Source organism: Crotalus tigris, unplaced genomic scaffold (genome assembly GCF_016545835.1).
Source record: "Crotalus tigris isolate CLP2741 ecotype Arizona unplaced genomic scaffold, ASM1654583v1 scf7180000018395.510130, whole genome shotgun sequence".
NCBI lineage: Eukaryota > Metazoa > Chordata > Lepidosauria > Squamata > Viperidae > Crotalus > Crotalus tigris.
In genome coordinates this window covers 148733-161173 of record NW_024096979.1, presented here as the reverse complement: position 1 = coordinate 161173, position 12441 = coordinate 148733, and the positions used below count along the sequence as shown (strand labels likewise).

The window sequence follows — 12441 nt, the reverse complement described above, 5'->3', positions numbered from 1 at the left end:
CAATTAATTTGAAACGCAGGCTTTCCCTCCAATTCTCCAACCGACCATTTCTTATCATCTCTTTTTACAAAAAACCTTGACTCTCATACAACTGCAATATTGTTATGTCTAACTAACTCTCATGCACATTCCTCCTCCTCACCCTCCCCCCCCCCCAGTATCATCTAATTCTAACTCGAAGAGTAAAACAAAGTTAAGGGAAATGACTGAATCTCCGTATGTTGTCAAAGCAAGAAGTCCACAAGTCTTAAAGTTGCCAAAGTTGGATACCCCTGCTCTAGAGAATACTATGAGTAGTCAAGGAAACAAACAAATGGATCCATAATGCTGAAAAATATGGAAGGAATAAAGAGGATGGCCAGCAGCAAAATGGATGGACTTGATTATAACTGTAACAGTTGCCATGGTGGATGGCCTCCAGGACCAGGCTGGGGACAGATAGATCATCGTAGACGAGTCAACGTCAGTAGGACGGCACTTAATTTCTATTAGTTAGGTCAATAATGGAGCTGAGATTTGACAGAAAGTCTTCCATATGTACAGTATAACTCACACTATCTTTGTGCATAGCTGCTATATAATTTTGTATTCTTAAAATACCCTTTACTGCAGCGCTATCCTGGGGTTAATATGACTGACTGACTTGGAGAGTTGTTTTTCTCTTTTTGCACAATCTGCATTTATCCCCTTATTTAATCAAACTTTGACTCAATGTCTCCACATATTTATTTTTCCTTTCCTCTTGTTTTCAGAGCTTTCTGCAAATATTGCATCTCCCTAGTTAAGCAAATGCAAGAGGCAGGTGGTGGGGGACAGCAAACAGAAACATTCCATAAAAAGGAGCACCTGAAGTTAGGTTCTCTGGAGTCTTCCTTCTTTCCAACTAGTGCCTGGTACATTATCTCTGAACCCAGCCATGAATTCCCTGGTAGTTCTCGTGCTCCTGGGTCAGATTATAGGATCTACACATAGCTATATGGTGAGGGAGGAGCATTTGAATTGCAACAGCAAAGCTGCTAAATACCGGGCAGATCAAGCTGTGCGCTACATCAACGAGCATAAACTACATGGATACAAACAAGCCCTCAATATAATCAAGACTTTCCATCTCCTTCCCCCGGTAAGTACAAAGGGAGGAAAATTTTCCTAGTTTCATTTACTAAGTAAATAACAGCTAGGTGGTCTTTTCTGATGTTATGCCAGACAATATCTGTAGCCTTCCTGCTGAAATTTGGGCATTTCACGGCCTCTTTCTAGTCAATTTTCTGTAATCTCATAACTTCCATTTCAGTTGAATTGCTAGACAGTGTGGATAATAGGATTGGTAGTCCACCACATCTGGATGGCATCAGATTGGAAAAGCTATCAGGAAAGAGGAAGGTCTATCTTCTCCACTGTCCCAGTGTGAAGGAATCCTCCTTGAACTGGAGGTGTATTTTGCTTTGCAAGGATGGCAATTTGCATAGAAAACAAGACAGCAGAGCCTTTTACTTACGCTAATACTATTTTCAATGAAGTTATTTACAACAGGTATTTACAACTGGAATAATGTCTATGGAGATTCTCAATCATACAGGTCATTGTTGTCCCAAAAGTGTTTTCAAAAAGCAACTGTACTTTCTTGGGGGGTTTTTTTTTCTCATTGAAAACGTTTCATTTTCACCCAAGAAGCTTTTTCAGCTTCCTGGATTAGAAGTGAAATATTTTCAAGGAAAAAAAAACAAGCCCAAGACAGTCCAGTTGCCTTTTGGGAAAGCACTTTTGGGATTACAACTAGACTAGAGCATACAATGTTCCCCTGGTGGCAGGTTTTCCTCTTCCCCTTTAGTTCTCCTGCTTCCTCCTCCTTTCACTCTGTCTCCTTCCCTCACTTCTCAGCTTGTCCAGAGAGAGTGAAAAGAAAGGAATGGGCTGGATTTTAACAGTAGTGCACTCAGCACAGTTTGACTTTCTCCTGGATCTGCTCAGCAGAACATCTACTGCTTCTCTACTGGGGGAGAACCTTTCTCGGGGCCTTCTACCCCGTCCTTCCCCAAAGACTAAGGCTTTTTCAGTGACCAAAGATCTCCATACTCTCTTGGGTACTGCATGACGATACTATCTGCAGCCAGCTGGCCTCCTCTATCTTGGGTGAAGATGTTCCTTCTCTGGGTCTTCACTTCCCTCCTTTCAGGGAAGTTATCTCTGGACTTTTTTTTCTAGCAGAATACAGGTAGATCAGCATTCAACTCTGAAATCTTTGTTGCACTGATGATCTTACCTAGGTCATTATCTTCATTCAGGTAATGAAACGTCTGCAAGGAAACCACCAACCTCAGAGAGCTCCAAGGATTCCACAATTTTTTTCTTCTTCTTCCCCTACTGGGAACTGACAACTGTTCTGTATGCTGAACTTGTCTGTCCAACTTTTTTCTCCAGCCATTCCGTTTGTACAGCCTCCTTCTTTCTTATTTATTTATTTATTTATTTATGAGACTTATATACCGCTTTAAGTACAAGCACTCTCTAAGCGGTGTACACCAGTAAGCAATGTATATATATATATTTACATTGCCCCCAACAATCTGGGTCCTCATTTTACCTACCCCGGAAGGATGGAAGGCTGAGTCAACCTTGAGCCGGTGAGATTTGAACCGCTGACCTGCTGAACACAGTCAGCTAAAGTGGCCTGCAGGACTGCACTCTAACTGCTGCGCCACCTCGGCTCTTCCCTCTCCAATTTTTAGTGAGACCAGCAGCATGTTCTGTTCAGCAACTGGATGTCCTGCTATGGCTCCAATTTTGTATTTTGGTTATTTAAAAGGAAATATTTTTAGATTTCCACTTGAAAAAGATATCTTAGGCCAAGGCTGGTATAGACATGACATTGTTTCTTCACCAGAGTCACCCCCTGATCATAGTTTGTTGTTTCTATTGTTCCTTCAGCAAGTCAAAATGGGTGCCTGGTCCAGGATTGGCAGGAAACTGGATCCTTATGTTGAGCTAGGACCAACAAATTCCTTTTTGACAGTTCTACAAGTTCCCACATCTTTATAATAAACACTATTCAGATGCTGGATGGAGAGTTACAATGTAAGCCACATCCTTTCCCTGGTCACGCAATGCATCACAAAAGAGGCAGGGTTTGCATTCTGTTGCTCCTTCCACCATTTTGCTGATAGTGACACACAATGCCCCCATCCCAATGAATGCTTATGCTTCTGACTGCTTCTTCTTCAGCTGTCAGGTCCTTAGAAAGACAGGATGGTCAGCTTGTGATCTGCACCATACAGACAACATGTTTAACCAGTTCAGAGAAGGTTTTTGTGATTTCATTTGGTTATGCAGAATTTGGTATGAGCACTGGATAAATTTGGTGTGTCAGCCCAGCCCTTGGGTTATTTAATGGTATGGTGTGAACTCCCCAACTGAGAAAAATGTTAGCTCTCTCCCAACCATCCAATCTTCATTAGACCCTTGTCCCAAATGGTTGTCCTATGTATTTGTAGGTAGACCAGCCGGATTACCTGATGCAATTTTTCAGAGCCAAAATGCTGGTGGTTGAATAGACAATATGCACATACGTGAACCATGCAATGTCAGAAAGAGGTACTTTCTTCCACCCACACCTGGCCAAAAACCAACAACTGTGAAATTAACTGAGGTCCGCAAGAAAACCTCAAATCACAAGCAGAGCAGATCAGATGTTCATGTCAGGAAATGTCAGTTTTGTCTGCCTTGCAACACCCAAAGGAACTGTGTCTAACTTAAGGCAGCATTGAAATTTCCTGTTGAGTGTATTTTCTTTAAAGCAGTTCATAACTGAGAAGCACACCAGGATGAGGTCTTTAACTTAGGTGTCAATTTTCCAAGGACAGCTGATGCAACAGAGGCAGAAAAATGCAATGAGAAATATTATTCTCATCCTAATTTTTTTGTTTTAGGAGAGGTTTACGACGGTATTCTACCTTAAATTAAATCTTCTGGAGACAGAATGTCATGTGTTGGATCCAACTCCTGTTGAGAATTGTACTGTAAGGCCACAGAATAATCATGTAAGTGTCTGAGAGTTGTTGAAAATGTAAAATTTTGTGGGAGGACAGGTGGCCTCTTACCACTGCACTAAGAGTAAATTGAATTTCTGATATATTGTGTACAAAGGATTAATGAAACCTCAGGGGTCGTTCAAGTTCCATGGCCATTCATTTTGAATTCACATTTCATAACCAGATTTCATTTCAACTCTGAGCAATGAATTAGTCAGGAATTAAGAAGTCAATTCTTCTTTTACATTCATCCTGTGATGTCCCAAACTGACTTCTTCCCATCCCGAAATCTATGAAAAGTGACATTGCTCCTCTATTTAAAAGAGAAGGGATCCAACTTTAGCAACTTTAAGACCTATAGACGTCAACTCCCAGAATTCCCCAGCCAGCTATGTCCAAGGTTGGTTATCCCAGGTGTTCTGAAACCTGAATCAAGTTGCTTTGTAATCCAAGGCCAGACAGATGACTCAATAAAGATAATTGTAAAACAGATATTTATTCAGGAATATTGCTGAGCTCACATTTCTTGGTAGTTTCATCTGAATGTTCCATATCTGTTCATCTTTATGGGTAAAAATCAATAATTCCTTCACATCAATTTCTAGCGTGGGTTCAGGCCGTGTATGTCCTCCAGTGATCCCATGCTTATCTCAGACAAAGACATTCCAAACTGGCACGTAGGCAGGATATCCTGTGATGAACGTAGTAGCCTCTCCTACTGACCTGTTAACATGGGATTTACTGAATAGCTAAACTACATTACCCATAAGTCATCTCTTAAGAAGACAGCACTTAATCTTGTAAATGCCAAACATTCTAACATACAGACCTATCTAACTGGCTGATCCAGAACACTCCCCACTTGGAAATATAATTTCCACTACTAACTAACTGAAATAGGCAAAAAATGTAGCATTGAAGCATGCAGTTCTCGTTGCTAACTAACTAGTGACTAAAATAGGTAAAACATGGTATCAAACATGCATAACTATAAGGTAGAGAAGGGGATAGGATAGTGTTACATCAAACAATGCATAGACACAAATATATCGTATTATTAGAAAGGTGGAGGATAGATCAAAAAGTGGGTTTTATTAGGGAGGATGAGAATCTGATGAAACAAATTAAAGATCAAAGTCCTACTCATTTAAAAAGAGTTTATAGTGTTTTAGTGGAATTGGACTCAGAAACAGAATTAGTTAAAGATTGTATGGTTAAGTGGGCTCAAAATTTTGAGGAGCCGATTTTATTAGATACATGGGAGACAATTTGGGTGAGGAATGTTAAATTTACTCAAGCTCAAAATTTACGAGAAAATTTTTATAAGATGTTTTATAGGTGGCACCTTGATCCACAAAAGATGTCTCGTATGTATCCAAATCTGCAGCCTAAATGTTGGAGATGTGGTTGTTTGGGTGCAATGTACTATCATATCTGGTGGTCATGTAAAAATATAAAGGCTTTTTGGATTAAGATTTGGTGGAATATTCAGAAAATTTTTAACAGAAGGATAAAATTTACACCACAATTGTTTTTGTTAGGTATCATTGTTGATTGTAATGATAAAGAAATTATTTTAATGTTGAATTTAATTACAGCGGCAAGATTGCTGATAGGGCAATATTGGAAGAAGGATTCTTTGCCTACTTTAGAAGAATGGTTTTTTAAAGTTTCTTATTTATCTGAAATGGCAAAAATTTTGGCTTATCTGAAAGATCAATTGCAAGAGAAATATATTTTGGTGTGGAAAAGATGGGTGAATTTTATACAGAATAAATATGAGATAGAAAGTATTATTTAGCTTTTGAATAATCTATGTTTAAGGGTAATGATTAGAACTTTTGTTTGTTTTTATGTATTGGAGTTAAAGTATTTAAAATTTTGTTTTTGAATGTATTTTTAATTGCTTGATGTTTATTTAAGTTGTATGTTTTTTCTTGTTTTTCTAATCCTGTATTCAGCTCTGGGAAGCAGAGGGGTGGGTGATGGGGGGGGGTGGGAGGGTGGGAGTATTTTACTGTAAAACTGTAAAAATTTTCAATTAAAAATGGTATTTACTGAATAGCTAAACTATATTACCCATAAGCCATCTCTTAAGGAGACAGCACTTAACCTTATAAATGCCAAACATTCTAACATACAGACCTATCTAACTGGCTGATCCAGAACACCAGGTTTATAGGTTACTGCCCAATTTTTGTCAATATTGAATTGGCCAAGTAGAAGTTCTCATATTACAACATGTGGAAATGTTTCTCCAAAGACACCAATAAGATGGTTTGGAAGAAAGTAGGAATGTCAGGCTGAAAACCAAGAAAGACCTGCTAAGTTAAAGCAAAGCAATTTCCCCTTATTGTTCCTTACCTATAGACAGAAATCATGCCAAACTAAAGCAAACTGCGTGTGTTCTTAAATTTATACTCAGAACTTCTAAGGAGGAGCTGTCTTGATCCTCTTCTTCCCAACCAAACTATGTAAACTTTGCTGTCTCTTGCTCCTCTGAAGTGCAACCCCTCCATCCTGGGAATCCAGACAACATTCTACCATGGTGAATTAGCTACCATAATGATGGCTGCCTCACAAATTAGTCTACCCAAGATACTAGTGCACAGTGCTCATTTGAATAATCTCCTATCTGTTAAAACATGAGATATGTTGTAATGGACATAAATAAATTCTACTGATGCTAAAATTCCCCAGAAGCACCAGTTTTAAAACACCAACCTAAAATGGTTAGCTAAATTATGTTAAGTTAAAGTTTAACATGTTTAATTTGGTGCTTTTGTATCTCCAGGCTGTTGAAATGGACTGTGATGTCAAGATAAACTTTAATTTTGAGTTTTTCAAAACAGAGATTTTTGTGAAATGCAACTCCACTCCAAGTAATTCATCTTCATCCCTCTTGGACTCTTAGTTGGGCTAGGTTCAAGAAACTAAGGTGTCACTGAGCTAACCATTGGCTTATTCTCTTTTCCTATTCCTTTTTTAATAACTTTTTGTGACAGTGATTTACGCACACAGCCTTTCTTCAAAATTCAGCAGCATTTTAGCAGCATCCTGAGATGTTTCATCCAAAGCACGCATTGCTTTAATTCAGTTGTAAGGCAATTCAAGTCAATCTAATGAGACGGAGTGGATTACTGAATTGGATGCTTCCAAACCGTTTATTTTGCATCTACAAAGCCTTTTTTCTCAATCTGATTAGCAATACAAATTAAAATGCTGTTTTCAATCCTTTGAAATGATGGATTTGAATCAAATTGACAGTTCAAATCATTTAGATGCTTGGACATAGACTGGAGCCAGTTACAAAACCTTAATAAAGCATTTGGCATTCCTTCCTTCCTTCCTTCCTTCCTTCCTTCCTTCCTTCCTTCCTTCCTTCCTTCCTTCCTTTATTCCATGCTATGGAAAATTTTCAACTTATCTAAAAATAGAACACTCATTATTCAAATCAAACTGCAAAAACTACAGCTCAAAGTCTATTGAACATTAGAAAACATCAAAACATTTAAGTGCAAAATGAGAGAAAAAAGACAGGCAAAGCAAGGGGAAGAAACAAAGAGAGAGAAAGAGAGAAAGAGTTTCATCAACACCCATCCATCCATCCATTATTTATGTATCTCTATATTTATATATCAAAAGGAATTGACCTTCCTAGAACCGCTGGAAATGATATTGTGGGTAGTTAACATTGACATTTCAAAAGGGAGTGGCCTTTGATTATTCCCGCTTGAACCCTTTCAGGTACATTGCAGTAGCAGAATAGGGACAGAAAGTAGGACAACAGGTGATCCCTCTTCTTTTTTGTCCCATTAAAGAAACTATTTGATGGATCGGGACGATGTATCTGACAATAGTTTGGAATGCCTACCTAGACGTAGTTACAATCCTGAACTTAACAACCAGAATTGAGCCCAAACAATCTGTTGCTAAGCAGGACAGTTGCAAAGTAAATTTTGTCCCATTTTATAACCTTTCTTGACAGTTGTTTAGTGAATCACTGCAGTTGTTAAGCTAGTAACATGGTTGCTGCATGAATCTGGCTTCCCCGTGCACTCTGCTTGTCAGAAGGTCGCAAAAAGTGATCACCTGATCCAAGGACACTGCAGTCGTCCTATATATGAGGCGGTTCCCAAGTGTTGAAGTTTGGTCATGTGACCATGGGGATACTGCATGGGCCATAAGTGTGAAAAACAGTCATTAAGTCCCCTTTTTTCAGTGTTTCACTTAACAACAGTGAGATTAAGAATGTGGTGATTCACTTAACAACTGTGGCAAGAAAAGTCGTAAAATGGGGATACTCACTTAACAAATGTTTCGTTTAGCAACAGAAATTTCAGGCACAATTGTGGTCATAAGTCAAGGACTACCTGTACTTATGCTCTCCCATTGCAAAAGCCGTAACTTTAACCTGCTATCCAACTTTTTTTTAACCTGCTGCCTGAAATTTCCTGACCGTTAGGATAATGAATCAGAAGTTGTGGGTGCTCCAACACCGGACATTTTTAAGAAGAGATGGGACAGCTGTTTGTCTGAAATGGTGTAGGGTCTCCTGCTCTTTTGCAGCAGTTCTCACCTAAGATTGCCATCTGCTTTAAACACCCTTCTTGACATTTCATTTTCTTTCCAGATTCTGTGGAAAATGTGCGGCGAAATTGTCCTGAATGTCCAATTCTGTTGCCTCCGAATGACCCTCACGTGATAGACTCTGTTGAATATGTGCTTAATAAACACAATGAAAAACTTTCCGGCCACGTTTACGAAGTTCTTGAGATTTCAAGAGGGCAGCACAAAGTAAGTGTGCAGATGTTAAAAAGGAACTCTGTTGATCTCTTCCAGTTTAACGTTTTGATACTTCATATAACTAAGAAAAAGGAGGAGGAGACAGGAGGAATTATGCTCTGCAAAAAGTCTAGGAAAAGAACCAGATACCCACAAAGGAGAATATTTGTTGCTCAGGATTGAAATGAGGAGTCCTTCGTGCTCTCTGAGCTTCGTCGCTTTCTTGCAGACATTTTAGTAACCAAACTAGGTAACATCATCAGTGCTAGACAGATGATCGACTAGAAGGGATGATGTTACCTAGTGTGGGTAGTCAAATGTCTGCAGGAAAACAACCAAGCTCAGCGAGCACCAAGATCCCGCAAAGAACCAGCTGCTAAAAAAAAAGGGAGAGGCAACTTTTCAAGAACCAGGAGCTGTAGCCAATTTTTTAAAATTTATGTTCCAAGCCTCTGACTGTAGTGAACAAGGATTCACTGACGTTTTATTTATAAAATATAAACCCAGCTAAAACGTCTCTTGCTTTGATTTCAGTATGAGCCTGAAGCTTTCTATGTGGAGTTTGCTATTGTGGAGGTTAACTGCACTGCTGAGGAAGCCCACGATGACCATCATCACTGCCATCCTAATACAGCAGGAGAAGATGTAAGTGAGAGGGTCAACTCCAATCTTATCTGGGCAGTTCCCATTTTTCTCTCTCTTATCTATCCTAGCCAACCCCAACCACTTTCCAAATAAGTGTGCAAGGCCAAATATTCCACAGAGAGAAATTGAGACTTGAATCTGGCTTTCACCAGCCCAAATCCTACACTTTAACCTCTGCACAACCTTAATTTCTTCACAATTCATCCAGAAATAATGCCTCCCCAAAACCTCCTGCCAACATCTGAAGAAGAATATGATGTTGATTTACTTTAAGAAATTGGGTTGTAACCTGACCGGATTCTTTCATTCAGTAGTAGCTTTATCTTTTCCCCTGCATAGCAGTCCTTTCACCATTTCAGGTTTGCTGATATGTGGAGGATTTATTTGGGTTCTTAGTTCTTCCTTCTCTCCCTCCTTTTCTCCAGCATATTGGATTCTGCAGAGCAACTGTTTTCAGGTCGCATGCTAGCCTGGAAAAACCTAAAGATGAAAAGTTTGAGTCGGACTGTGTCATCCTTCATGTCAAGGTATGTATGTTAAATGCAATTTTGTTCATCCTCTTTCCCCATTCTTCACAGCAGTGTTTGTCAACCTCATCAACTTTGAGATGTGTAGATTGAACTCCCAGAATTCCCTAGCCAGGAGGCTGTCTGGGGAATTCTGGGAGTTTAGGTCCACCTATCTCTTGGTTTCCTTTTATCCATTCCATCCACCCAAGCAGCTCAAAATTAACTTCCTGTTCCAGCTATCGATTCCCCTGCATCCCTTCACATGAGTAGATGCTCTGATATATAATAAAGTCTGATATGTAAACACTAGATTATTTTATTTATATACTTTCTTTTCCCTCAGATTATTATTTTACTCTCACCACTTTGGATTGTAAGTTGGGCTGAGACAGAATAACTGGGTCAGAGCTACCCAGAAGTTACCCAGGAAGGGTTTGAATCTAGATCGCCCCAGTCCAACTCTGGCCCCTTAATTGCCAGGCTATTCATTCAACAAACTGTGGTTATAACACATTATGCCTTGGTGATATGCCTTCCAATAAGATAAAGAAGACGACCTCCAAGGTCCCTTCCATCTCTGTTATTCTGTTTTCTGTTAACTGAAAGACTAATTGCTCTTTTTCAATTTTATTCATTTGATTTCTATTCCAACACTCACCAATTGCCAAATTACAGCAAGTCCTCAATTTAAGACCACAACCCCATTTTTTATTGCTAAGTGAGACTGTTGTTTTGCCCCATTTTAAAGTCTTTTTTGCCACCGTTGTTAAGTGAATCACTGCCGTTGTTAAATTAGTAACACAGTTGTTAAGTGAATCCGGCTTCCCCATTGACTTTGCTTGTCAGAAGTCTGCAAAAGGGGATTACAAGACCCCAGGACACGGCAACCGTCATTAATAGATTCTGACTGAAAAGCATTTGAATTTTGATCATGTGACCATGGGGATGCTACAAGGGTCGTAAGTGCAAAAAACGGTCATAGGTTGCTTTTTTCAGGGCTATTGTAATTTCAAAGGGTCACTAAATGAATGATTGTAAGTCGAGGACTACCTGTATTGACAATATTAACAGCAGTTGGTTTTCTTGATTCACTTTTGTCAAGCTGGATTTTAATGTGTTGGAAAGTTCAAAGCAGGATAAGCTTCAGGTTCAATGGCCGAAGAAGACTCATCAGTGCTTGCATGTTTTGTGTTTTTTTTCCAGGAGGGACACGCTACCTCCCATTTGATTGAGCATCACACTGGAAAATACAGTACTTCCCCAGGACGCAACAGTACTGATGAATGTGTGGTGGAATGCCCAGTTGCTTTTGTCAAGAAAGAAGTCCCAACACATATACCACATCACACACACCCTGTGGAAGGTTGTCCAGGAAAAGTATTTCACTTCCAGCTGTAGGCCAGCCATACTAGAGAGCATTGAGAAACCACCCAATTAGTGCAAAACCATTTTCCAAATCTGAATTCAAAGCTTGAATCCCAAAAGGGTTTACCCTGACACATTACAGTCTTTGCCAAGTTTTGTAATAACCCATGGTTGTTATAAGAAAGGGGCTTTGTATTTGTGCCTTTCTGCTTATAGAAATGCAGATTCTGATGCTCACTTAACATGTTCCTGTCCCTCTCTCTGTTCAGTCAAAGAAGGAGAAAAAAGTTGATCAGAAGTTATATTAGTCCTGAAGTCCAAATTCTTCTTTTATTCTTTTAAAGAGAAAATGCGTAGCATTTGACAATACCCCCAAAGTCCCATCACCTCTATTTCTTGCGAGATTTGTTTTTCCCATTATTTGACAGAGGCAATGTTTAACAAAGTCCAATATACTGACAGAAAAAAGCAGTGGGTACTTTCTAAATAAATTGTTCAATTCTAAAATTGCCTTGCCCTTTGTTTTGCTTTATGTTTGTGGCCAGATGGCCTTGATCACTCTGAATGAGAAGTCTGGGAATTATAGTTCAGCACCTCTGGAAAGGACATGGGGTTGACCTATTCTCCCAAGCACCTGAAGGCAGAACAAGAAGAAACAGATGGAAACTAATCAAGGAGAGGAACAATCTAGAACTAAGGAGAAATTTCCTGACAGAACAATTAATCAGTGGGATGGCTTGGCTGAGAGGTTCTGGGTGCTTCATCACTGGAGGTGTTAAGAAGAGGTTGGACAGTCATTTGTCCAGAATGGTATAAAGACCTCCAAGGTCCCTTCCAAGTCTTTTATTCTGTTATTCTTCAGTCCAATCACAAAACCTAAAAGCTTAAACAACTGATGACCCCTCACTGACCAATTGAGTATATTTGGACTCATTTAGCCTATGTTATATATAGGGGTAAACTGATCTGTTCTTTGAACAAGACTCATTCCATTTTCTGCTTCTCAGCTCCTCTAACTAGACCATTATCAGCAAATGAACTCCACAGGAAGACTAGAGCTATACTTTATTGAGACAGGCTAGTATTTCTCAACCTTGGCCATTTTAAGAGTT

At 39.3% G+C, this 12441-nt stretch overlaps 1 protein-coding gene across 1 annotated transcript; it reads left to right on the top strand.

The window, feature by feature from the left end:
* Window positions 1-859: 859 nt before the first annotated feature.
* LOC120311914 (antihemorrhagic factor jMSF-like) lies at window positions 860-11836 on the top strand. Its single transcript, XM_039351990.1, has 7 exons — window positions 860-1120; window positions 3924-4034; window positions 6820-6907; window positions 8659-8822; window positions 9345-9455; window positions 9881-9982; window positions 11168-11836. Exons 1-7 carry the CDS (start codon window positions 917-919, stop codon window positions 11360-11362), a joined length of 975 nt encoding a protein of 324 aa, XP_039207924.1. The 5' UTR covers window positions 860-916; the 3' UTR covers window positions 11363-11836.
* Window positions 11837-12441: the final 605 nt, after the last annotated feature.

Coding starts and splice junctions, on each gene's coding strand:
- LOC120311914 (XM_039351990.1), top strand. CDS start 917: ATGAATTCCCTGGTAGTTCTCGTGCTCCTGGGTCAGATTATAGGATCT. Junction 4,035..6,819: donor TAAGGCCACAGAATAATCAT/GTAAGTGTCTGA, acceptor TTGTATCTCCAG/GCTGTTGAAATGGACTGTGA. Junction 9,456..9,880: donor CTAATACAGCAGGAGAAGAT/GTAAGTGAGAGG, acceptor CCTTTTCTCCAG/CATATTGGATTCTGCAGAGC.